The sequence below is a fragment of the Schistocerca americana genome, chromosome X, assembly GCF_021461395.2.
Source record: "Schistocerca americana isolate TAMUIC-IGC-003095 chromosome X, iqSchAmer2.1, whole genome shotgun sequence".
Lineage (NCBI taxonomy): Eukaryota > Metazoa > Arthropoda > Insecta > Orthoptera > Acrididae > Schistocerca > Schistocerca americana.
The window spans coordinates 945,776,404-945,804,393 of record NC_060130.1 but is presented as its reverse complement, the minus strand read 5'-3'; the positions used below and the strand labels follow the sequence as shown (position 1 = coordinate 945,804,393).

General features: G+C 38.6%; 1 protein-coding gene across 2 annotated transcripts in view; it reads right to left on the bottom strand.

Moving 5' to 3' along the window:
- The window catches only part of LOC124556552 (GDP-fucose protein O-fucosyltransferase 2), a 101,248-nt gene extending 76,061 nt beyond the window's left edge, over positions 1 to 25,187 (bottom strand). The window contains exons 1-4 of one of the 2 annotated variants that reach the window (XM_047130511.1): positions 24,902 to 25,187; positions 24,705 to 24,816; positions 14,266 to 14,407; positions 5,435 to 5,482 (exon numbers count right to left, since the gene is read on the bottom strand). In XM_047130511.1, the coding sequence (XP_046986467.1) occupies positions 5,435 to 5,482; positions 14,266 to 14,407; positions 24,705 to 24,816; positions 24,902 to 25,062 (463 nt within the window). In that variant the 5' untranslated portion in view covers positions 25,063 to 25,187. The remainder of the gene's footprint in view (positions 1 to 5,434; positions 5,483 to 14,265; positions 14,408 to 24,704; positions 24,817 to 24,901) is intronic. The other variant, XM_047130512.1, reaches the window with a different exon arrangement.
- Between the last annotated feature and the right edge of the window lie 2,803 nt (positions 25,188 to 27,990).

Genomic DNA, 27,990 nt, shown 5'->3' with positions numbered 1-27,990 from the left:
ATCGTTCATTTTGTACACTCCTAGCCATTTTTCTTTCTATAATAAGCTGCTGAAATAGTTCACATTATGCTGGCTATAACTTCGATATGCTGTTCTGAAAGACATGTTGTTAATAATACTGCCTTGTACTTTTATGCTTAATATTTGAGCAAGATGATCACTAAAACCTGCATTGAAAATTTTTAGTGAGGTGTTGTGTAAACTCTTCTTGACTAGAAACTGATAAAGAGCTGTTTGGCAAGTTCCTGATACTCGGGTAGCTGCTTTTACTTCAGCCTTTAAATTGTAGGACGTTGCAAGGTTCAAAATGGTCTCCCTATTTCCACTATTCGTGAGGAAGTCAATATTGAAGTCACCACAGATTATCAATTCACAATCCATTTTATTTACTTTATTTAGCAATGACTCCATTTTGTTTAAAAAAAGTTCAAAATTCCCAGACGGTGATCAGTAAACTGTAGAAATAACCAGGTTGAACTGAGTAATTTTTATAGCTGCAATTTCGTAATCCTTTTCGACATTTGCCCTAGTTAAGTCAGGTAGTGTAATAAAATCTACATTATCCTTTGTGCAAATTGCTACCCCACCCTGCTTGCTGTTTTTCCTGCAGTAGTAAGCAGCCAAGACAAATTTGTTTATTTTCGTATTCTGGATTAATTCTGGGTTAAGCCAGTGCTCAGAAATGCATAGCACTGAGATATCATTAAGTTCATGTGTTAATAGAACGTTAATTTCATCTATCTTATTACGCTGGGATTGCACATTATGGTGATAAATTTTTAGTTCGGGCGTATTCACGATTTGGTAATTGGGAATCATATTTACAGCATCACATACCTCTAGTTTAAATTAGGAACGTCAGCAGTGTTGTATTTTCGTTCTTCTTTCTTGTTTATTTTGTTTTCCTCGCTGTTGGAAGGATGTTCAGGAAGCTGATAAATTGTTCTATCCCTTACAAGTCTTTCTTTAATGATTTCACTAACACGATCACGAACAAATCTTTTCCCTTCATAGTTCAAATGCATTCCATGCTTCGTGTGCAGATTTCGATGCAGCTTGCTTATATCAAGTACATCGCACTTAGTGTATTGAGAACACAGTTTCCTTATTTTAATGTTTGTTTTCCGAATTTCTTTGTTTACACACGAACTATAAATCAGATCATGCCTATGAGGAAGTGTGGCAACTGTGTTTCTGCATTTATTAGCTTGTAAAAAATTCTGTAGCATTTTCCCGCAAACATCTGCTTCATTTTTTGCCACATCGTTTGAACCCATTATACAGACGATACAGTCATTTTCTTGCATTAATTTCGTCTGAGAGTTAATGTCCACAACATTTTTACATCCCGCTCCCGGTTTCACTACACTAGTCACTGCTATGTCGCGATTTTTCTCACGGAGCATGCTGGGTAGATTCCTGCCATAACTGTCTGTTAGTAATAGTACATTACTCTTTTTCCCTGATGATCTATGTTTGTTGTTGACATTATTTGAAAAAACGCTATTCATTTCAGTTCACTGACTTTTTCAAATTCACGATCATTTGGAGAGTCGTTATCACAGTCACTTGTTTGCAAAACATGGTATTTGTTTTTTTCCAAAAATGTGACAGTTTTAGCAGACTTTGTTGTTCTTTTTGTAGTTGGAACACTATTTTTGTACGGCACTTTTACCCACTCGGACGATATATTACTTTTGTCTTGCATCACTTCATTTAGTGTTGGCTTCGATCGCAGATCCCGATTTTCTTTCTTGAGTGAGTCAATATCGCTTCTTAAGGAACTGACTATGATTTGTAAGCTAGCAATTCGTTCTTTTAGTGTTGTTATTTCAGCGTTACAATTCTTACAAACTCCCTTTTTAACAGCATAACTATAACTATTTCTCAAGTTATTTTCACACACTTCTACACTCGCGGAACCCAGATGGAGACCTGAGGCACACAGTTTTCCTGAATAAAGGTGTTGACAAGGCAGAACACGCATGTATCTTGAAAAATCTGTCTTTTTGAAAGTCCTGAAGGTAAACGGGGCAGGCGGGCTCTGAAACCCCACGTGTAGAGTGTATGGAGGATACCAGTCCTCCAGCAGGTGTCGTAGGCTTTCTCCAAATCAACAAACATGGCAACAGTCTGGTATTTCAAAAGAAAACTGTTCATGGCATGGGTTGACAAAGTGACAAGATTGTGACGAAGCAAGCTGGGATAATTTTAATTACCCTCCTGTTTTGCCATCTGCCTCCTTAAATTCATTTTTTCATGTTTATCTAGTTACCATTAACATACGTGAATAAAATCCACATTTTCATAAAAGAGAAAGACTGGCCCTTAATTTTAAAGAATATAACACCAGATCTAATTCTGTGCCTAGTTTTATGTATGTAATTGATTTTCTAATTTATTTTGACCATTCCTAGTTAGTATCTTTCATTATAGGAAGAAATCAGTAATTGTTTCGTAACTTAAATTCTATTGTTGGCATATAAACAAATATAAATTCTCCACTAATTATAAACGTTTGGAAGGCAAAATGTTATTAATCTTAAGGTATCTATTTGGCTCTATTCAAAAACATGTTAGCAAAACCAGCCCTTCATTAATTCGAAAGTAATTAACAGTTTTGTCAAAAGTATTGTTTACATAACTACATTTGTTAATTTAATGATTTAAACAAATAATTCAGCTTAACTCTTGTAGTAGAAGAAACTGTTAAAAAGATGCTATTTTTCGATGTATTCAGTTAATTTAATGAGTTAAGTTTTAATTGTAATTGTAATTTCTGTAAATTTAACTTCGAACAATGTGAAGTTTCAGTACCTATTATTGTGAGGATATATAAGGACCCGGTTTTTGGTCACAAGACAGTCAGTCCATGGCCATGTTTCAGATGAGTAACCTGTGCTGGTTAGAACAACAACAACGCTTGAATTTAACAGTGTAATAAGTGTTAAACAATTAGGCCATCTGTAAAAACAATGACAGTGTCTGCTCCATACGTATCTGATTATTCTTCAAGAACTGTGAACTTTGTGGTTAGTTTTTTACTGCTCATAGATGTTCAACAAGAAACTATAGTAGTAGTAATCTTCGTTGATCCAGTATGGATCGTGGGACGACGGCTGGCATGAACTTCTTGATGCAATAATTTACCACTTGAGTCTGTGTCGCTTGGCCACCAAGAGCTGTTGCAGGATGATTGATTAACAGATCCAGTTATATGGCACCTTCCGTGTATAGCGATTTTACGACTATGACGAGTGGAGCCTGAAGATGGCATCAATGTAATGCCGAAACTGGTAGCACATAGAAGTTCATAAAATAAAATAAACTTCTAAAAATCATACGGCTGTTGGTAAATTATTGCATCAAGACAATAGTAGTATGTGGAGGTTCGCCTGCTAACTATTAATGAGGCTTATCAAAAGTTTAAACAATATTGTACTGGCCGCATAACTGTGTATTATTAGGGGGTTGTGAAAAGTGAAATTAAAGTACTGTGAAATGCAACTGTGCATCAGTCGGCTACATTATTTACAGTAGTCAGTGTCTGAATCCACAACCCATTTTTCAGCCAGTGTAGCAATGAAATACATCAACACTGAGGACAACAAACAAAGAAATAAAAGCAGGTGGAACCACTACAAGTGTGGTAGGGATGCTCATGAATGTGACTGCCCTCCTCCTCCTCCCCGATGTATCAATTGCAACTGTGACAATGCAGCCTCTGCTCGAGAATGTCCTGTATATCCCAACGAGTGGGCTGTCCAGGAAATCCAGGTGAAGGAAAAAGTGTCTTACCTGTTGCCCACAAGTTGTTGGCTAGTTGAAAGCCCCGCATTTTACCATCTGGCACTTACAGTACCGTTCTTGCTACACCTGTCTCCATGAAGGGCCACGGCCAAACAGACTTGCAACCTCAAATTCAGCACCACGGTTGTAAAATACCCATTGTCACGGTAGCATTCCTATCTCCTCCGACTCCAGCTGTGCAACAAGACCCAAATTGTCGCCTCTGGTGGTGAAATCAACTGCTACACAATAGAAGGAATATGCCCACAAAGACTTTTTACATCTCTCCAGCCAACAAACATCTGAGTCTTCAGCTGCCAACTGCAAAGGCTACAAGAAATCAAACAAAGGCAGATGGTCTTCTTCTTCGCTGACTCAGAGATCCTCTTCAGTGGTTTTGCAGCGTGATATCCTCACATGGCTGACATCCGTTTTGTCAGTGCACACCACCAACCATTTTTCTACCCTGGAATCCACAGTCCATCCCAGTGAGAATGCCAACGCCTCCATAGCTCTCATGGAGCAGAATCTTTCAACCTGTGTGCCCTGTAGCAGTGAGTCTTTGAAGGCTGGCACTCAGCAACCACTTGGGTGATACACTTCTCCTCTCATCTGGTAAATGTAAACAGAATGAGGCTAAAGATACCAAGACTCTCCCAGCTGCACCTCAGCTTCTCGTGGTATCACTTACTGAAGGAGGTCAGTCCTTTGTTATGGTTAATCCATTTTTTATTCAGAAACTTGTTGATGCAATTGCTGGCTCTGTCAAATCCTGCTCTTGTTTACGCCATGGCACTTTGCTTTTGGAAACTAGTAGTGATCTCAAGCACAACTGCTTGCAGTTTCACTTCTCCACAGCTAACCTGTTCATGTCGGGCACCATCTTCATGTGGTGGTATTTACATTAGGCTGTTTGACGGTCTGACTGAGGGAGAAATCCAAACTTACCTCTCTGATCAGGGCGTCCTGCAGCCAATCGGGTGATAATATAGACTGATGCATCCATAGTGCCTACACATACTCTATTTCTCACGTTTCATAGATCAAAGATCAAAGTGGGCTATGAAGTCATCACAGTCTGACAATACATTACAGACTCAGAGTGCTGCTTCCAGAGTCAACATTATAATCGCACTCGTGTGTCACGTCAAAACCCAGCCTTCAGGAGCACACAGGGAGGAAGGAGAAACAAAGTGAAACCTCTAATGCCGAAGCAGAAGAAGGGTATGAGAACGAGAATGAAGAAAGAAAGAAAGAAAAAAAGAAAGAAAGAAAGAAGAGAAAGAAAGAAAAAGTGGAGGGAGTGTTCTGATGTCAGGCTACTGAAAATTCAGAACACATTCCCAAAAATATCTGACACATGGTCCCCAAGGGAGGCGAAGAAGAGTAGCAGGAGGACAGGCATTCAGCACAGAAAAGGGAAAAGGTGCTGCAAAGGCTGGGGCCCCATGGTATCCAAGCACAAACTCACCGAAGATTGGTGAGCCTGCTGGGGGAAGAGGATGGAATGGAGAGACCAATCACATTTATGTCAAAGACACTCCAGCTCATGAGAGTTACTCTCAGATCAAAAACGAACCAGCAGTCACCATTTTTGTGTCCATAAATTTTGCATATTTATGAATGGTTGTAAATTTCTTCTTACCACCAACCACAAACCGTTCTGTCACTTTTTCAGGCTGGCTACTCAATCCTGGAAAAAAAGAATTCCCTGATAATTACAGATGTGAGAAGGATGATGGTGACAAGAAGTTCCTGATTAGTTACTAGTGAGCAGGGGGAGGGGGGATGGGTGCTGCCACAATAATGACTTTTCTTTCCTCTCAGCTGAGCTATATACCAGGCATAATAAGTAGTTTTTAAACTCTACAACTTACATGGAATAATAGTCACATAATTAACAAACTTTGAGACATTAATTATTTTAAAATTTGTGATTTATAAATCTCAATAACATTCATTTTCAGTGCTAGGTTAAAAATGCATAATTTCCTGAGATTTTAATTCATAAGACTCCCTGAGATTTCCCAGATTTTTACAGGTAAAATATAATTCCCTGAGGATTCCAGTTTTTCCAGAAGAGCTGACATCCTGCTTTTTGTACCCAGGGCTAAATTACCAGAGTGTATGTGGCATTGCCTTTGTAAGGGGCTCTCTATCTGGCGATTTTCCAATATCCTATTCATTATCACACTTCACTCAGAATTATAACACAGACGTATTGTTTTGCCTTCCAGCAGGTGCAGATTCTGAATTTGACTACCAGAAAACAGATTTTTTTCAGTTAGACAACCAACCAGATCAACTTCTGAACAAGTTCTCTATAATTTCTCAGAACATTAGTTGTCTTGATATGACCTGCTTCTTCAATGAGTGCTGTAAAATGTCCAGTTGGGTTTGTCTCCCAAGTGCTCTGGTGCAGATACACCTGGTCTTTGCCTCCTCCCCATTCTTCCCCTCTTCATCAGCAGCACTAACTTCCAGTTTGGCAAGGTGTGGTGTTCCTTACAGAAGATGACGAATGGAGCCAGAAGGTAGTACCATTTCCTTTGCAATGACCCTGTGTTTCAGCTTATGCATAAGCCCACAGGCAAACTTCTAGACTGCATCAACTAATACGCCACTATGTGTACTGGCCCTGTGTAGCCCCAATGATTTGCATGGGTGGTGCAACAGTTTGCCATTCACCAAGCACACCAATCAGCCCCCAGCCCCACACCAGTTGCTTCAGCCATGACCAGTACTGACACAGCTGTGGGATGGAGGTCACATCCAATTTGAAGGCTCTTTCCTGGGGTCTGCACATCATGGGCTCCTTCTCCCACAATCTGTACTTTGTCCACCTGCAGCTGACAACAATGGCAGCCTCAATGGGAGCTTTGACTGGATCATCACAACAGAAGGTGCATCCACAAGATAGTGACCGACGGCAGCCCCAATTCACAAAAATCAATTACAAAAGGTTTTGCACCCACAATGATATTAAACATATTATCACAGCTCCTTTTGCATTGAGCATTAAATAGGCTGGCCGAATGATCTGTTCACACCTTTAATGCGCAAATGCTGAAAGCTTCAAGATCTGCTTCATTGGCTCCACCACTAAACACCTCCCTAGCATCTTAAAGGTCCACAACCATCAATGGTCGAAGCCCACCACAGCACCTCTATGAGTATCTTCACAGGATGCTTCTGGATCTCCTCTGTTAACCCCAAGAACACTAAGCAGACAGACACAGACACACAGTTCTGTATGGATGTCTTGATGCGGACATGCACATTTGGGCAGGGTCCAAGGTGTATCTGGGGGTCCATTGTCATTACTAGAAGTCTCCAGATCCAACTCCATCACAATGGTTGACCGGGACATCTCCCCAGAACCTTTAGCAATGACATCAACCAGCTCTCTGCCACATCTACTGTGTCGTCTACCCCCATAATGGCCAGGCAGGTACCAGCTTTATGTGTCAGTTCATGGGAGGAGGTATTTACCAACCACATTACACATGCAGACTGACGATACATACATATCGATACATGTAAAATTTCACACGTCTGGCAAGAGTGCCTGTGGAGGGAACAAGGAAGATATTGCAAGCCAGTCATGTAGTTCCATAGTGAGCCAATTGTAAGGCTGCCCAATGGTGGTTTCAGCCCTAGTTACTGCTGCCCAACTCACTTCTACAAGTGGACTCTTCACTGATGACTGTTTCTTATTTGTTTAGTGCAACAGACCAATAACTTGTGGATTCCACAACTTCCTGCCTATGTGGGATTTTGATAATGAAGTACACGTTTTTCAACTAAGTCGAGCTTGGACTTTATTCTATTACTCTGGAATGATCTCATAATAGTTCCTCTTTGTGGCTTAGATAACTACTCCATCAATAACTATTACTGTTTAGTTCATGGATTAACCGACAGTTTACAGTGTTGTTGCAGAAGTTATTTGTGTTCAGTAAACATTGTGGCCAGCAGTCTGGGTTACACCACAGTTCACTTCAAACTTTCATAATTACAGTTACTTTCACATTTGGTATGAGTTGTAAGATGAGATACATCAGTCATGGAGAAATTTTTGTGTCCTTGCATGACAGTATAGTCAACACAATTATGTAGCAGGTCACACACAGCAAGCATTACACTTAAGATACCACGGCACAGTAAGAAAACTGGCTCGATGATGGACATTATTTGCCATAACGTGTCTTGCACAAAATAAATAAAAATCTTGACCGTTAGCTATAATGAAACCATTTCTTTTTATCATTGTAAGCTAATTTAATAATGCCTGAAACAATATCATAAAAATCAGTTTGAAACCAACTTTGCTGCCAGAATAGCTTCCAGGTGAATTGAAACTTTGATGACTGTTTTGTGACTGTTGTATGGAAGGAAAACAAACATCCCATGTGATGAAACCATAGAATGGAAAGCTGCATTTTTGATGTCCTGTTTCAAGTATCCGATCCAGCAGAACAAGTTATTACTTAGTGCTGTGAAATTTCAACAACCAGTAAATGCAAAAAACTGTTCTTGTATAATATGAGATACACTACATGAGCACAACATGCCATATGACATTGTTAGTGGCAGTGCCTCTAACTTCAAAGGCCACTATTGGCAGTTAGATAATCCCAGTGCAGTGTTGGACACATCAGCGCATTTTAGCTAGTAAATGTTGGGCAACAGCTATATCCAATTTAAATGAAATGTAAATACAACTACAGTCAATTTCTCAAGTTGAAGAATGGAAATTTAAAGGAATCTAAACCCCATATATTACCTGTAGTTCGTAGGTGCAACAGCTGGTTTGAAGCAGTATTCTATTTGGTAAGTAACTTCTATCACACTGTAGGTTTCTTTAAATTGCCAGAAATGAGAGAGACAAGCAAATGTGGTGTAAATTTTACACAAAATCTCAAGGCCAGACATGAATAGGATTTACTCCCATATGGTTTTTATCAAATGTCAGGCAGCTTGTGGAACATGTAACTATACTTGAGGACTCAAAGTATCCAGCATCACCTGTACTTTACCTAAAACTGTATACTTAATCTCAAATTAAATTTTGGAATAATATGTGAAGAACAGCACTTAGAAGATACATAACAAGCACTGTGTGCTCTAATGACATCAGAACAAGCTGCATGCAAAGATGTCTTTGGCAAGCCAGCTAATTCTGGAAAAAAAAAGAGAAATTGAGTCACTCCATGTCAAATCAACATAACTGCCAACACAACCAGCTCTGATTTTAATCAAATTTGGTGCGGTCATTGCACAAAAGGAGAGACTGAAAGATGTCACCATTTCAAAATTGTAGCATGAGCATGATGAAAGTAATGGCCACGCAAAGTTCTAAAAATCTGCAGACAATTCAATAAATGCTGCTGACAAAAATGGTTGGTTCATCTGGGGAGGGGACCAAACAGCGAGGTCATCGGTCCCATCGGATTAAGGAAGGATGGGGGAGGAAGTCAGCCATGCCCTTTCAAATGAACCACCCCGGCATCTGCCTGAAGCGATTTAGGGAAATCACAGAAAACCTAAATCAGGATGGCCAGATGCGGATATGAACCGTCGTCCTCCCAAATGCTAGTCCACTGTGCTAACCACTGTGCCACCTTGCTTGGTGATGAAAATGGTTGTAACTTCTGTTCTAACAGAGACAGAACTGTGACTCAGGTAGTTTTGAAAAGAACTATGAACAAATGTTCAAATGATATCCAACATGGCCATATTCAAACTGTTCATAATTAAGGTAAGTGACTCTGACCTTTGATCTTGAATATCTCAAAACATATCAGCTTCAAAATTTCTGAAAAAAATATATTTGCTTCTTCAAGTAACACTACAGAACACAGTAAAAAAGTGTAGTTGGAATGACATTTGGATTCAGAGGTATAAATCATATCTACAGCTGTGTTTTCCAAAAATCAATACACTTTGAATGCAAACTGCAGAAAAATGAAAAAATACTGAAAAATATGTTAACCGTTAGAAACATGGTGTAATAGTAACACACAGTACGATAGCAATATGAACAGGTCAATAGCAAGTATCTGTAAGACGCGAGGTAACGAACTATGACCTCTGACCTTCAATGATGCAAAACATGATATAACCATCACAGACAGACATAGGAGGAATGAATGGCAAAAAGGTTCATATTAACACATTCATATTTACACAAATAAATGCAAAGACAAATGTATCATCAGAACACATCATACCTCATTACTGGGTAGCAAGATACAACACTGTGCATTGTTTGGTGAAAGGACACACTTCCAGCTTGTTGCTGTTCTTACAGCAACCTTTGTAGGAAAACATTTCTTATCCACAGTAAAGATGTCAGTTTTCTTGGGATTTATTAATAAAGGTGAAGGACCATGTGCCTGTAGGAAGCTAACTGTAACCCCACTAGTAACTTTCTTAACATTCGAAACACATCCAAGCCAGCAGCAACCTTCATACAAAAAAAAACAACAGTGATGTCACCAAGGCATGAGCCTTGTTTCATCACTGTTAGATATTCATTTCTGAAGTTTTGTGAATTGGAGAAAACCTTTGTTTGGATTTTCTTGTGGCTGGTGGAAATAACACAGTGTAACTTGCATCTGCAAATGTGCAAATCTCAGCTAGCCGCTCTTGAAGGATAGATGCTTCTTCACCATACTACTAGTTTTATAATGTATGTGATACACTTTAATGTTACAGGACTGCATGTCATCATCTGAGAGCTGTATATGCACTGCAGACTGGCTTTGGGAGCAAGTCTCTTGTTGATACCAGTGACATCATCAAATGGTCCTTTGGCATATGATGTGGCAAAGAAATGCCACTCTACACAGACACTGGAATCACACTCATGAAAAGATATGTTTTCAAAATACTTTTGGTATCTGTAGTGGGCTGCAGCACCATCTGAGAAATGCACTTGGGTGTCTATGACAATGGGACATCGTGAAGTTAACGAAATTATGGAGGAAAAGATGAAACCAAATAGTATCATGTGTAAGGCATTCTGATATGATGATAAATGAAATTTGAGCAACTGTAAGTGTTTCTGGATGTCTATAATAAATAACAAATGGATCAATGGTGGCCCGTGCATTGTTCCAGTGAAACCCCTGGACCTCATCCTGTAGACAAATGCAAAATTCTCTGCAACATCATATATAATGAAGTATTCACTGTCACAAAGTTTATCTTCAGATGTTGCAGAAATTCAAACTGTTAGGTGGCTACAGAGGAGTGCAGAAGGAGCTTTTCTTAATTTTTCGATGAGGTTTTCCTAGAAGCTTTCCATAGAAGTCAGACATATCTGGAGAGTTATTTTATCTGTAGAGGTCAACAGTTTGTACATTATTTCATCAGTTCAATTTTTGTCAAGCAATTCTCCTTGTATGTCATTAAAGAATATGAACTTGGGTAGTTCTCTATATGTTGACATATAACACTTTGGCTCCATGGGATTACAAATGCGTTTGTACATGTTGACAATCGGCAAAATGTGTCAACTCTTTCAGTCTCAAACCTTTCAACATGACACCTCCAAATTTTCGTGAATACTGCATTTTTGTAAATACTGCAAACACACATACTGTGGTTACTGGGTCATAACTGGAAAAATTTGGATAAAGCTACTTTTATCTTTGAATGCTTGACACAGCTCATGCATGTTTCCCAACGGCAGCTTTTTTTTGTTTATGAACCTTGGAACCATTTTCCTTGACAGAAACAAAATCCTTCTCCCTAGGTAAACAGTGGCTTATATCCTCTCAGTTGTAGAATTCTATGGCATGTTTCACATGTTCACTTAGGACACGTCTAGCTCTTCGATTAAGAGTTACTAAGATACCAAATTCTTTGAATAATTGTTTTGTTTTTCTCACTAAATAGCTTGAGGCTCCTAACTCATTTTCAATCCTCCAAAAGCTCCTAATCTTTGCAAGAAATGTTAATATCTGCATCTTCTTCCTATTTGTGGTGCTAGTACCGAATTTCTCTTTAAACTACATTATAGTTTCAGATTCCACATTTTTTTCACCCTCTACATTTTCTCGTATTAACTTTGGAATACCTCGACATTTTCTGAAACTTTTTCTGTGCATATGTTTTCTCTCTCTCTCTGTCTTCTTTTTCACTGGTGACTCACCAAGGGATACAGACTGTCATTTAATGCAACTAAATCAATATCTGTGGCTAAAGATGTGTCTGACTCATCTGAGGATATATGCAGGTTTGTGATACTTATCAGTTTCAATGTAGTTGGTTCAGCCACAGGCCCTTTCTTCTGTGTCGATTTTTGCTAGACCTATCACATATTTAGTCGTCTGTCATTATGTCACTGATCTTATCAACCATCCACATTTGCACTTTGCCTATTACAAATGCTTGCTATTGGCCTGTTCATACTGCTCCCTTACTGTGCATTGCTATCACACCACCATTTCAACAGTTAACATGTTTCTCAGTACTTGATGTCATTTTGTTGCATTTGGAGACAATGTGTATTGCTTTACTGTATCACACAGATGTAGATATTAATTCATATCTTCTAATCTAAATGTCATCCCAACTTGATCTTTTACTGTGCTGTGCAGCATCATAAAGAAGCAAATATATTTTTTCAGAAATTTTCAAGGAGACACATTTTGAGATATTGAAGGTCAAAGATCAAGGCCCTTATCCACATTGTTTGAATGTGGTCATGTTGGATATAAAGCTTGTTCTTGGCCCTTTCCAAAATTACCTCATTCACGGGTCTGTCTCTACTAGAACAGCAGTTACGTTTTTGTCAGCGGTGTTTGTTGAATTTTCTGAGCATTTTTAAAAGTAACTATTTTTGTCGTGATCATGCTACAATTCTGAAATTCGGTGCACTTTTTGTTCTCAGCATTTGCAATGAACAAATCAAATGTGGTAAAAATCAGAGTTGGTTGGGTTCAAAATTGCACTTTTCTGTGTTTATTTGACATGGAATGACCAAATCTAGCTATATCGGAAAGCAAGGATCCCAATCATAAGAGGTTTGAGTCTTAGCTCTGACATTTTCTCCCAGGAATGTCATGTTAAATAATAGTGAAAAGAAGATCAAATTGAGACAGTTTTATGTTTTTAAGGTGTGACATGACATGCAGTGTATAGTGGGTTTGGTCATTTTAAGTAACTTGTTGAAAAGCAGTTAAACGAAAATGGCAAATTTGATTTAATGGATGTTTTACATGCCACTCAGACTGAGCATAAACATAACAATATTTGCTAAACATTGTTTAGATTTACTGTGGATACCAACAATGTTGCTCACTACAACAGTGTTGTTACAGACAGCAGATGTAATATTAAAAAATGTAATACTGAGATATATACACTACTTTCTTTTGACAAATAAAAATATATAATCTAAGAATCAGCCATAAAATACCAGCTTTCTTTCTTTCCTCAAAGAGATTAATGACACAGTAGTAGTTAATGAAGCTGTTGCCAACAACAAGATATAACATATACTAGTAACAGGGAGTAACCAGCTTCATTCAAATCTGCACATCTAATCATTTCCAAATAATTGGTGCTAATTTTGCTAACATAAATTCTAATTTCACCAAAAATAGATGTTACATATTTAGATCTATAGTAATGGCTTACTAATGCCTAATGACAGTTATCATTTCTTCAATCAGTGAGTGCTGAAATCATCACATGTAATAACTGCATACGTGCATAATGATACACAAGCAAAATAAATCATTTTGGTGACTACAAATTAGTTCACAGAATCAGAAATCAAGAATAACGAGTGACATCTAATGGATAAGTTGTGAAGAGGCCACCCAACATGCTTCAAAGGACAAGACAAATAACTGCTTCAGAATATTCTTGGGGTGAAAACTTGAGAAGTAATTCTGCTCACACAGAATAAAAACTAAACAGTTACAGAAAATTATGCCTACTGTTAATGACTCTATTGTACTCAACACAGGTAATATGACAACTGAAAATGAGGAGAAATATGCCAAGGAAACATGAGAAATAGCTGAAGTGATAGTTGGAGCTTGACAAAATGGCAAAAAACAATTAGAAAGAAATAACAGAAAGAATAGCACACCTGGTGCAGCACAAGACAACATGTCAGGGACAAGCGACAGATCAGCTGAATGATGGACTACCAGCCAAGTAAGTACATTACATAGCAATAACGAAATCATCAAGATCTTTAAGGTCTGAGAAAGAAAAACTGGTCAGTTTTATATTTTCATCCAACAATACATGAATTCATGCCAGCTTAACTTCCGCCTTGACAGTGGTATATACACAACAAAAGGCTACTCTTAAAATTTATTTTAAAGACTTTTTTCATAAATCAGCATGCAATGTCATAAAAACACTTTTAATCAGTGTGATATTTCATTCAGAGGTTCACACACATACACAAAGGAAGAAAAAACAATTAAGAAATTACATAATGCATACCGGAAAAAAAATCTGTCATTTCCACAACTGGGGTAAATTTTTTGAGGCTCTCTATGTCAAAAAATAAGCTCCAAGGCAGCATGTCCTGTCTTCCAACATCTGTTGATTGCCAGTGATAAAGCTTTGGCCATGGAGGTAACACCTTCCAGGATAGGAATGACAACATATTAACAAAATGTGTGTAGTAAAAAAACAGGTACATGAAATACATACCATATACACATATTTCACACACAGGAAAAATGCTGAAACAACCAGAAAAATTGTCCAAAAAGACATGTCATTTTCCTTGAGAATGTTGCGAATCACAGAAAAGATCTAAAGAGATATGTTGATACCAAGCATAACACATTATAGTTGTTAAGAGTTTTGTTGTACAGTCAGGTCCACATCCTGACGCAAGAAATTGTAAGAAGGGTTTGGATTGCTGATTCAGTCAGGAAGAGAGAAAATAAGTTACTAATTATTTAAGACATAAGACAGGACAAACAGTGATCTAACAATAGATAACGAAAAGTGTAGATATCTCAGGTCTCTACATCAGTTATTACTATCTCTACAGCAGTTAACAACAGACAAAGCCAAGTCATTTCCACAGGTTTTGTGGCCGTATCACTTAAGTATAAATTGTTTAGACACAAATAAGTATAGAAAGCATGTGGAACCAAAGTTGCTGTGGTTTAGGAAGAAAGGAAGATGAAGGTTTAACATCCTGTGAATGATGAGATCATTAGAGACGTAAGTCATGTTTTGGACTGAAAAGGATTATGTCAGAAAGCATAGTGACTAATGAGGATTAAAGATGACATGAAACAGACAGTCATTATTATGGTAAGTGTGAATGTACAAAGATGTATGGATTCTACAGATCCCAGCATGCAAACGATGTGATACCATTCGTCAGCTCTGACTTGTGATGTAACTATGTTGCGTTATGTGATTTTATGGTTGCATGGAATATTTAAAGAGGGCCTTTTGCAGTGTGTAGTAATGCTCTCTAGTGTTGAACATTAATGTTCTGAAGTTGTGTTTATCTAAAGAAAGTGTTTTGTAGTATGTGGTGGCAATGTCTAGTGTTGAATGTCGACATTACAAAATTTCTTTTGTTTCAAGAGGGCATTTTGTAGTATGTGGTGGTGCTTTCTAGTATTGAATGTTGTTATTACCAAGTTGCTATTCAATGTTGTTAATGAGTGATTGGACTAGTGTAGTGTTGTTTGTCGGCCACTGTATATTACTCGTTTGCTTTGTATTGCAACTGCATGTTCGGAGCTTTGTCGGTATTGTAGAGTTTCTTCTATTTTGGTCAAGGAAAGTTTTTCATTACAGTTAAATCAGAGAGTTTTGGTTTTATGGTGTTGTGCACTCTGTTATAGCTAAATATGAAGTTTTCAATACATGTTTCTGGAATGATCTGTGTGTTCCACTATGAATGTTCACCCTTCAATAGAGTGTGCGATTGTCTGTACTTCCTGGCAGATTAAAACTGTGCTGGACCACGAGTCGAACCTGGGACCTTTGCCTTTTGTGGGTAAGTGCACTACCAACTAAGCTATCCATGCTTGAATATCTCAGTTGGTACAGCACTTGCCCGTGAACGGTAAGGGTCCTATGTCTGAGTCCTGGTCTGACACACAGTGTTAACCTGCCAGGGAGTTTATAGTTGGATTTTCTTGGTATCATGAACTTTGTTCTAGATATATAAATCAAGTGCAGTTATCTATACCAGTTTTTGGAGCAAGCTGTGGTTTTGGGGAATCTTGTATTTCGTTTGAGCTATACAGGTCAAATTAAAATTCCAATACCAGTTTGTTACAGATTTATTTGCATGTCGGTATCATTGAATTCAGTTTATATATTCAGGTCCACTGAAGTTGGCAGTACTAATTTAGTGGATTTATTTCATGTAATGTAAGCTTTCTAAATTTTTGTGTAAGTTTCAGTTTTGGTATGTATTTCACATGAGGAATGTCATCTATCTTGTTGGTCCTCCCCCAAAACTCCCTAACTGCTAAGGTTGCCTTGTTAATTTCTTCTTCGTCTTTTAATTATTTTGGTTACATTTCATATAACGAGATCATTTTCATCTGTTCAAGTCTTGACTGTGACATCGTGGTCATCATATAGCATATGGGTGAAACTGTCGTGTCCATCACCTTGATGACACAACGGGTCAAAGCCGATGGCTGGTATCTGTATTGGTATTTCCAATGAGTGGTCGCAAATGTAAACACTAGACTCTTGCTAATCTGGCCCTCAGAAATCCGGCATATATCCAAAAACATGTGCACACTGAATTATTGTGTGCAACAATGCTTACTTAAACAACGCTTTGTATACTGTATTTGAAATTGTAGCTTTCTTTACAGTTCAGAATCATGTCCTCTAAAAGGAAACACATTATGCTAGATCTCAAGCAGAAACTCAAAATTTTATATAAGTTAAACCAAGGCTCTTCGCAGAAAGCCATTGTTGCCGAGTTCACTGTTGGACGAGTAACTATTTATGACATCAAAAAGAAAGAAGATGTTATTCAACAGTACTCAACACTAATGGATAGTGAGTTGGGAAAATGGAAGGTTATGCGAAAGAGTGATAATGAAGAACTGGACGTAGCTGTTTATAGATGGTTCATACAACAACGCAGTAAAGGAATTCATCAGTGGCCCAATTATAAAAGAAAAAGCAGCTGCATTTAACAAACAACTTGGTGGTAGTAACTTGTTTGCAGCAAGTGAAGGTTATCAATCAAACTGAAAAAAATGACATGGCATTCGGCAGCTGACAGTCACCAGGGACAGTTGCTCAGCTAATGATAAGGATGCTGATGAGTTTGTACGCAAGATAAGGAAGATAATAGAGGAAGAAGATTTAACTGCTGATGGATTGTATAATGCTGATGAAATAAGGACTCTTTTACACGATGCTTCCTTCAAAAACTTTAGCTGCCAAGAACGAGAAGGAAACAGTGCATAACATTAATGGCATGTTACAATGCAAATGGAAGTCATAAACAACCGCTTATGGTGATTGGAAAATCCCAACATCCACGTTGTTTTCAACACACTGACATAAATATTCTACCAGTGCAGTATTGCCCGTTGAAGAAAGCGTGGATGGACAAATATTCTGTCGGTGGTTCCATGAAATGTATGTACCAGCAGTGAGAAAAGAGCTAAAGAAGAAAAAGCCTCACTGAAAGCTATCCTTACAATTGACAATGCTCCCAGTCATCCTTCAGATGTTTCTCTAAAATCCGGTGGTATACATGTACAAGCACTCTTTCTCGCACCCAATGTGACAGCCCTAATCCCGCCCGTAGACCAGGGAAGTTTGGAATCAGTTAAATGTAATTATCGACATTCACTTCTCATCTCCTTGCTGAACGAAAGTGAAAATGATTCTATCAAGACTATGCTGAAGGCATGGAAAGCAATTAACATATGTGGTGATGTTTTCCAAGCAGCCAAAGCATGGGATAAAGTCGAGAGCGCTACCATAATAAAGAGTTGGAGAAAATTGTGGCCACCAATTGTTGCCGAGTTGAATCCAGTAGTGAGTGACAGCGATGGGCCAGTCAATTCAGAATTATCAATTTCTTTGTACACTGACATGTTCCACAACCTTCCAGGAGGAGGAGAAATTTATGATGAAGATGTTCTTAAGTGGCTGAATGAGGAAAACTGTGACATGTATCAAACTTTAACAGATGAAGAAATAATCAAAAGTGTGCACGAAAGTAATGATGAAACTGATGAAGAAGAAGACATAGGAGGAGAGAACATGAAGATTTATCACACTGCTGGTGCTGAAGCTGTCGAGGTCTTCCTGGAGTACATTATGCAACAACAAGAGACATGCAGTACCGATGTAATGCTTGTAAAGCAGTAGCGTTATAAAGCATGCCACTGTTGCATATCAACATTGTGACAGTTAAAAATTAGGGACATATTTCATAGTGAGTGATACGACTGTATACTTATGTGCAGTATACACTCAAGGACTAAGTTTTCTTTGAAAATTAATGTACACACATCAAAAAAAAAGTTTTGCATTATCCTGGTTCCCAGAACTCCTGAAGATAGATGTTGACTATGGATACTGTATCACAGACACAGTCCCTTTGACTGTTCAGAGATGTCACTAAACCAGCCCAAAGATGTAAACAACCATGCATGAGCAGCAGCTATTAGACGGAGTGGGTCCAACAGCCGATCAGTTCCAGTGATTCCATCAGGAAGGAGCTACATGGCTCGTGTTGTCTGTAGTTCAACCATGCCTAGATGGTCAATACCATGGTTCAATCAGGTCCGCATTGTTACTTTGTGTCAGGAAGGGCTTTCAACAAGGGGAGTGTCCAGGCGTCTGGGAGTGAACCAAAGCGATGTTGTTCGGACTTGGAGGAGATACAGAGATACTAAAACTGTCGATGACATGCCTCGTTCAGGCCGCCCAAGGGCTACTGCTGCAGTGCATGACTGCTACCTACGGATTGTGGCTTGGAAGAACCCTGACAGCAACACCACCATATTGAATAATGGTTTTTGTGCAGCCACAGGACGTCATGTTATGACTCAAACTAGGTGCAATAGGATGCATGATGCGCACCTTCATTCCCGACGTCCATGGTGAGGTCCATCTTTGCAACGACGACACCATGCAGCGAGGTACAGATGGGCACAACAACATGCTGAATTGACCGTTCAGGATTGGCATCATGTTCTTTTCACCAAAGAGTGTCGCATATGCCTTCAACTAGACAATCAATGGAGACATGTTTGGAGGCAACCAGGTCAGACACACAATCCAGCGAGTGCAGCAAGGTGGAGATTCCCTGCTGTTTTGGGGTGACATTATGTGGGGCCAATGTACGCCGCTGATGATCATGGAAGGTGCCGTAATGTCTGTATGATACGTGAATACCATCTTCTGACCGATAGTGCAACCATATCGACTGCATATTGGCGAGACATTCGTCTTCATGGACGACAATTCACGCCCCAATCGTGCACATCTTGTGAATGACTTCCTTCAGGATGACAACATTGTTTGCTAGAGTGGCCAGCATGTTCTCCAAACACGAACCCTATCGAACATGCCTGGGATAGATTGAAAAGGGCTGTTTATGGACGACGTGACCCACCAACCACTCTGAGGGCCTATGCCGAATCACCATTGAGGAGTGGGACAATCTGGACCAACAGTGCCTTGATGAACTTGTGGATAGTATGCCATGACAAATAAAGGCCTGCATCAATGCAAGTGGATGTGCCACTGGGTATAAGAGGTAAGGTGTGTACAGCAATCTGGACCACCACCTCTGAAGGTCTCGCTGTATGGTGGTACAACATCTAATGTGTGGTTTTCATGAGCAATAAAAAGGGTGCAAATGATGTTTACATTGATCTCCACCAATTTTCTGTACAGGTTCCAGAACTCTCAGAAACTTTTTTTGATGTGTGTGATTTTGGATTTAATAAAATATATCCTCTGTTTTAAAATTGTATCCTTCGGTTTATAAAGTACAGTATACTATATCCCCTATGTTTCCAAAATAAATGAATAAATTTCAGACACCCAATAGTCTGGCACTACTACTAATCCGGCAGCCATGTGTGGCAGGAATGGCCGGATTAGTGAGAGTCTAGTGTATCTGCATGTAACACTTTCTCAAGATTTAAACTTATTGGGCAACAAAAGTTAGTTTTGGCCATGAATGTGACAAGTCATATGGCAGCAAATGCCAAGTTAACTTAACAGCCTACAACAATAAATGACTATCATATGTGGCACTGCAAGACACTAGTGCAGAACTTGATCTAAGTGTAGCAAACAGAAAAAACAAATCTAGTACTTTCATAATGCAAGCTGGAGCAGAAACTAATACAAGTTTTATGCCCACTTAGTGAGAAGCCAATGATAAAGTTAATTAATGACAGTGTTTCCCAATTAACTTAATGTTATAACTGTTTAATCTTTCATTCTAATCTAGAACTATGTGAGCACTGTCTTATCAGGTTTCCAAAATATATGATGCAAACATTCTAGTAAAAAAACTACGGTCCATGCTGAGACACATGAGGGGTCAATAGTTTAATCATCTAAGCACAAGGATCAGATGCTCGAGAGTGCTGAACCCTCCCTAATTCACAATGATGCACACAAAACTATGAAGGGAAACTGAGAAGTTTGTCAGGGTACAGGACACTTTTGTAATTCAAGAACATTACAAAATTCCAATCAACTTTCATCTTACAACTTCTTCTAAGGAAATCTCTTTTGCATGCAAAAATTTGAGAATCTTTAAATCAAAACAATAAACTCTTGTTATTATGCGGACACTACATCGTGGCAGTTTTAGATGGGAAGTGTTCTATGGCTGCATAAGATACAGATAGACGATGGGCCTGAACTACCACTGCCAACCGCAGCAAATAGTTGTGCTGTAGCCATTACAACATGCATTGTGTTATGGATTGCTTGTTTTCTTTTTCTTATTTTGAAATACATGAATAGACTAACGCTGGTACGAATGCAACTCTCGTCACAACAAAGGGAATCCACAATCTCTGTGACTGGGGAAGCACACAACGCAGATAGAAGCAGTGCTTTATTCCTCTGCACTGCTCCTCTCCCCTGAGACAGTCCAAGTTCTCATTTGTTTACAGCAACGGTCAACTGCCACGATATACTGTCTGCGTAATATCTTAATACAGATACTGTACTCCTACGTATGATAAAACAAGTTGTCTTATTTTTCAGACCGACTGTAGTATGCACTTTATTATTGGACAGCCTCTCATTGTGAAGCTTTTATTTTTAACTGTACCATTTAAGCTGGTATAATTTCAGTCTCACTGCTGGATCCTCATTTAGACAATGTCCTGTTCACAGTTATATTCACATATTGTGTGTTTCTGTTACATTACATTACTACTTGCTCCATATATCATGGACACGACATTTCGTAATGATGCGGGGCGTGTCAGTTTATTATAAGTTTTCTTTACACATTTTAACCCTGGATAGCTGATGCTAGTAAAACCAAAATTACTAATGTTCTGTAGATTGACAACGCACCATTTTTAAACTACGGAAACTTGGAGCCAAGTGCTCCGAATGGCTATGAGATTGCCATTCATCAGTTGACAGGCAGCGCTATGGTTGTCGGTTCACACATACAAATGTCCCTCACCCAACACTGCCCAAATGTAATACACACACGTGAAATAGATCTTGCTGTTTGTACTGCGGCCAATCAGAGAGCATGGCGGCAAGTTTCTGTAGATTAAAAATGGTGGGTTGTTGATCTACACAACATTAGTAATTTTGGTTCCTATTGGCATCAGCTATCCAGGGTTAAAATTTTGTGACACAATTTTTCTCCACCCTGTGTGTGTGATCCTAGATTTCTGTGGCAGCTTAATTCACCTCTTTCTTTGCCAAGGTCAGATTTAACCCAGAATAGTGAAGATCATCGTTTCTTCTAGTGCTGTTGCTATGCACTTCGCTATTATTTTTGAATTGGGATGGGTTATTAATAACGAATTTCATAAGCGAAAATACGTATTGTGATGGTACTGTGAATATCCCGAGTTCCTTAAATAAATGTCTGCAAGGTGATCTTGGGTGGGCTCCAACTATTATTCTGATTACAAGCTTTTGTGCAATGAATATTTTTTTCTCTTAATGATGAATTACCCCAAAACATGATGTCATATGAAAGCAGTGAATGAAAATAGGCATAATAGGCTAATTTACTAGTATGTTTATCATCAAAATTTGCAATACCCCTCATAGCATAAGTAGCTGAACCTAACCGCTTCAGTAGATCATCGATGTGTTTCTTCCAATACAATTTCTCATCAATGCACGCATCCAGAAATTTTGAATAGCCTGCCTTCGCAACAAACTTCTGTTCAAATCAATGGTATTATGCCATTTACTGTACAGAATTGTACATAGTGTGTTTTCTCAAAACTTAGTGAGAGTCCATTTGCAGAGAACCACTTAATAATTTTCTGGAAGATATTACTTACAATTTCCTCAGCTGATTCTTGTTTGTTGGGTGTGACTACTATGCTTATATCATCAGCAAAAAGAACTAGCTCTGCACCTTATGAATACAGAGTGGCAAGACATTAATATATATTAAGAACAATAAGGGACCCAAGATTGAACCCTGTGGGACACCATTCTTGATACCTCCCCAGTTACAGAACTCTGCTTGCTTTTGCAGACTACCTGTACTGTTAATTTCAACCTTCTGCATTCTTCCAGTTAAATATGAATTAAAACATTTGCGCATTGTCCCACTCATACCACAACACTTAAGCTTGTTGTTGTGGTCTTCAGTCCTGAGACTGGTTTGATGCAGCTCTCCATGCTACTACTTAAGCTTATCTAGAAGAATTTCACAATTCAAACAGTAAAACGCCTTTGAGAAATGACAAAAAATCCCAATGGGTGACGTGTACCACAATTTAGTTTAAGCTCTCACACACACACACACACGTGCTTTTATATGTTGCTCTACACAAAATTTTGTTTAGTTTGTAAATTTTTCACATTATGACAGATTTTAACATATATGGCAACTCCTCCACTCTCCATAGTATCTCTACTTACATGTACTGAAAGCTTATATCCACCTAAATTTACCTTTTCCATATCTGAGACTATATGATGTTCAGACAGGCATAGTACATCTATTCCAACCTCAGTTTCTAAATCTTCTAAATAAACTTTATTTTTTAGTCCACTGATATCCTGATGCAATGTACTGACATTATTTTTCACTGGGCTTTCATGAGAATCTTGTGACATACTAACATTATCTTTCACTGTTCTTTTATGAGAACCTTGTGACGTTTTAAAATCTCTAGTACCTACCTGTCTGAGATCCTCATTAAGCTTAATTTCATTCAATGTTAAATCACTGTACACTGATCTTAGCCCAAAAAAGAGGTACTCCCATGAGTGTCAGTGCAGCCCCCCCCCCCCTCCCTCTTTCAAAATTTTGCTATCATCCCAGCCAATCTACCCTTCTCTTTCCTATTGAGATGCAGGCCCTGTCTTGCGAAGTCCCACCTACCCACACCATCAACAGGAACCAAACCCATGCCTGACAAAGTAGCCACTTGAAGCAGCTGATCTAGCTACATACTGACCCTCCTGGCAGTTGTTCAATTGGGGCCGATCCTACTGCTTGAAAGGAGAAACCAAGGCAACATTTGTATGGTTTGTTGCAGATGCTACTTTTACCAGAACACTCCCAATGTTGTAGCCCTAATCCCTATCAATACTGTTTACCACTCCACCCACCACAACATGATCCTACATTGTAAAACCTTTGCACAATGATCCTTTATCCTCTATCACTTGGCTAAGACATGCACTGGGCTTGAAAAACCTTGTGATCTGATTTCTGTCACCAAATTTTTTCTAAAAGATCTGGCACACATTTCTTCCATGCTAATAACAAAACTTTCCTCCGACTACTTTTTTTGAGACAGTTGGTTTTCTGGTCAAAGTCTGCTGAGTGCTGACTACATTTGCATCTAACTGAGCCTCTTCCTTAGTTAACTGAGGTAGAAAGGCAAATCTATTGTTTGTGCCAATGACAAAAACTGTCAGATTTTTTGTTTGTTTAGTTTGGTAACACCTGAAAATTCTTTAAATGTCATATTTGTCTCATATAGGAAGTTACAGTAGAGCAGTAGTTAGAAAGTTCTGTTCTTTGCTGGTAAGGTTGGCTGGCTCTCAGGACCAAGTTTACCTTGCTTCTCCACTGTAATACAAAACATTCTGCTGCAGGGAACATCTCATTGTAACATCAAATGTGTAGCCTAGAACCACACTGCAGAGAATTTGAAGACACTTTTGAAGATTATAAGTATGAAATCTTGATTATATCATTCTCTCTATAGGTCCAGCACTGTCCATAATAGTATACAGCAATTATAAATTCAATATTTCAATAATATTAACGAAATTTATACCAGTGTTTGCATGAGTATTGGGGTATCCAGACCCCATCACGTTGGTTATGAACACAATAATTCGTTATGTAATTTGAACAACCAATAATTTTTCTTGATTATCAGTTCCTCTCTTTCTTGAATGCAATTACAACTACGGCCACCAACAAATCGTACTGTTCCTTATTAACACGTCAATCAAATACTAGGAGCAGGCTGACAAGTATAAGACAAAACAGTTGCACGTTGGTAAATAATGAGCAATCTTTCATGACATCTGATATTAATTGCTGTGGATTATTCATGCAACATGAAAAGGAAAATAAAACTATATTTCTGGGTGAAAATAATCATGTAACTATATAAATTGCAACAGAGTACAGTACGGTACACAATACGTAAAAAATAATGTACACGCAAATGCTACGTGCTGTAAAAAAAAAATAAAAAAGTTCTTACCAGTTTCCAGTTCCCATGAGACTGCAACGTCTTCATAAGAACTGCCATTCGCATGTAAACATCTCGGCGCAAATTGAATCCTTCCGGTGGATTCACGTCATACAAAATGTACCTAAAAACACGATACGCGATAGATTTTTTTTTTAAATATCGCAGATACAGTTTCATAGCACTTAACACAAAAATTTTTACCCTACCTGTCAGTGTTCCAAAGGTTCCTTGGGTGACAGGAATTACTACCATCCTCCTCCGAAACACAGAACTGTGGCGTTTCGCTCAAGACACTAAATGATGTCGTAACAATTAAAACTTCGAAATAAATCGTTAACAATACTCGTCCACGTATTGAAATTTCCATTGCCGACAGACAAGCTAATGACGCTCCATTGTTTGACACTTCCTACAGCGTTCCATACACCGCGACACCGTCAGAATAAACACAAACACAAGACATACCGGTGGAATCTGGGCAAGCATGTCGACTATCGCTCTCATAATCGATTGTACTACAGTATCCTTGGAGATTCGATCTGGCTGTTGATTCAATGCAAACAAATTACAGTTGCTGTTCCAGTGAACAGACCGTCAGTTTGTGAATTGTTATTGCAACTAAGGTGAGCTGTTCAGAATAAATCTTTAACTAAACCACTTGCTAGAGAGCAATACTTGTATCTTGTTCATATGTTGAAAGTTCGCCAGATTCAGTGGTAGTGTTGTTGTGTTGCTCATCTGGCTCCTTATTTCATCTCTGTCATTGATGTCCATGAGATACGGACCATCTTTGTGTAGTAGTTCCTTTTTGGGTGTGTACCACGTAACACGTTTTATGTGAATACAAGTATTATAAAAAACGTAAAAGTTATTTATCTTTAGCATAACAAACCTCGCTTTGCTAATATTCGAATCCAGTCAGGTAAATAATTGGTATCCCTAAAGTGTTGTAATAAAGGCTTAGCCACGATATTTTGTTTAAATCTTTTTGCATTTGACTTGTATGTGTGTTTACAGTAAAAGTTCCAAGTTAGGACACAAAACTGATTCAAAGTAATTGATAAGTTATGCTTACATTGTTTTGTTTTCAGGTTTTAGTGAGGGAAAGCATTGTTTAACGAGACATGGCTTCAAAAGCCTAAGATACTTTTAGTGACAGTCCCACACAGAAGGCAGCTGGAATTGTAAAATACAGAATGTGGAGAACAGTTTGGAGTTCCAGAGTCTTTGATTCAGAGGAGGGTAAAAAATATACAGCAGAATTCTTATTGTTGGCCCACTGTTTTCAGTCTGAATGAAGAAAAAGTTATTTTTGATATCAGCTTTAACAGCAGAGTGAAGACGTCCACTAACAATCTTTGATGTTAAATGAGTTGTACAGGGGCTCCTTGATGTAAAGGGAGTGGTAGAATCTTGATTCAAAAACAATTTTCTCGGAACAAAAGGGGCAAAGAGATATTTATCGAGTTACAGAACATGCCACAGCAGCAGTTACACCACAGACAATAGATCGATATTTTTGTGAACTGGCTAGTTCCATAAGAGAGTGACAGCCAGGAAACTGTCAGTTTCGACCAGACTAGTATGCCGAGATAAGCTAGGGAAAAGGAAAGTGACTGTGAAGTGGAACTTCAAGCACCCAGAAAGGATAATAGATATTTCAAAGACAAACTTTTCTGTTATGTTTTCAGGCACAAATAGTGGGGTTTCACTCCCAACATAAGTGATTCACAAGTCAGATAATCTGTATAATACATTGATAGAAGATGAACCTAAAGGTGATTTTTTTTTTTTTTTTTTTTTTTTTTTTACAACAGGCGCAAGTCTGTCCGGTTTGAGGGAAATGTTTGTGAAGATTGGTTTGAGACTGTTGTTCTACCCTATTTTAAAAGCCTAGGAGACATTCCTAAAGCCATTATAGGTGACAGTCTAGCTAGTTATATTTTGGCTGGCTTTTTCAAGCAGGGCACTGTGAATGATATACGTTTCATCACTCTTTGCAACATTCAGGGTTCAGACATGACTGATGTATGGTGAAAGTAAATGAGATGTGTTTTTCTTGCTAACTTTGTTAATTCTGTATGGATAAATAAATGACAAATGGCGAAGCTAAAAACTGTTGTTTTCACCAAATAATGACTAGTGAGCCACACATGCGTTAGTAAGAAAAAATAATTGAAATACAGGAAAAAACACTGTTTATAGGGCCTCCTTAACAAAGTTGGATTTCTAAAATGTTGGCTGTGTTGCTGTGTTTTCATCCAAGGACCAACCACTGTTAATATATGCAGGCAGGAAATTTGTGGTGAAATAATGTTCACTTCTCACAGCGTTTTAATTAGTAACAAAATGAGTTTACTGCGAAAAACAAGGTGTCACTTCTCACTATTCACAATCGTTTATTATTGAAATAATATCTGTCTGTGTGAGTGTTTAAATAAGTTGACCAGCTTAACACTTTCGCACAAATTTCCGGAAATCCACGGATGTGGGAGTGAGCGACCCAGTGTGTCCAGTGAGAGAGACGACCGACGTCTGCTCGACAACATATGCACCAATCCGTTCCTCAGTTGCCGTCACCTAGGAGAGATTTCTGAGTGTCCTGGCAGAACAAGAACCACGAGCAGGAGCTTGAAAGATAATGAACTTTAGTGCCAAAGAGCTGCTTTAAAGCAACACTTGACTATGTATCAGAAGATCGAGCGCATGGCTTTTGCGAGAGAATACATTGCCTTTGAATGGAGCAGAGTCAAATTTTCTGACGTGAAAATCTTTTCTTCAGTGAGTAATGTCCCAGTTCAAGTGTGATATCAGTAAACTGACTGTGTGTACTGTCATATATGCAAGCGTTTTATGTAAAACTGGCCTTGCGTAATTGCAGTGCAGAACACCATTCATAAAATCGGTTTGCCTTCTATTATAGTTACACTTTTATGACGTTGCACTTGTTCAATAAATGTTTTCGTTGAATTTGTGAGCGGTTTTATTAACATCAAACGGTTTTGATATTACTAGGTGTACCGTCCGCGAGGAGAGCGGTTCAGTCCGACGTTTCTTGTTGAAGCCCGTTTTACATAAGCGACTTTCTGATCAAAATCGACCACTTGAAGTTTGTGCGCCATTCGTGCCCTCATGTGAATCAGCAACTTTCCACGATGCGAGTGTGTCTATGATGTCAACGATCTGTAGAGTGTGTTAACTGTGGATTTCTAACTTTCCGGGTATGCTGCATGCTGTGCATAGCATAGACAGGGGACTATGGCAGCATCTGCTAACATCGGAAGTTATAATCTAT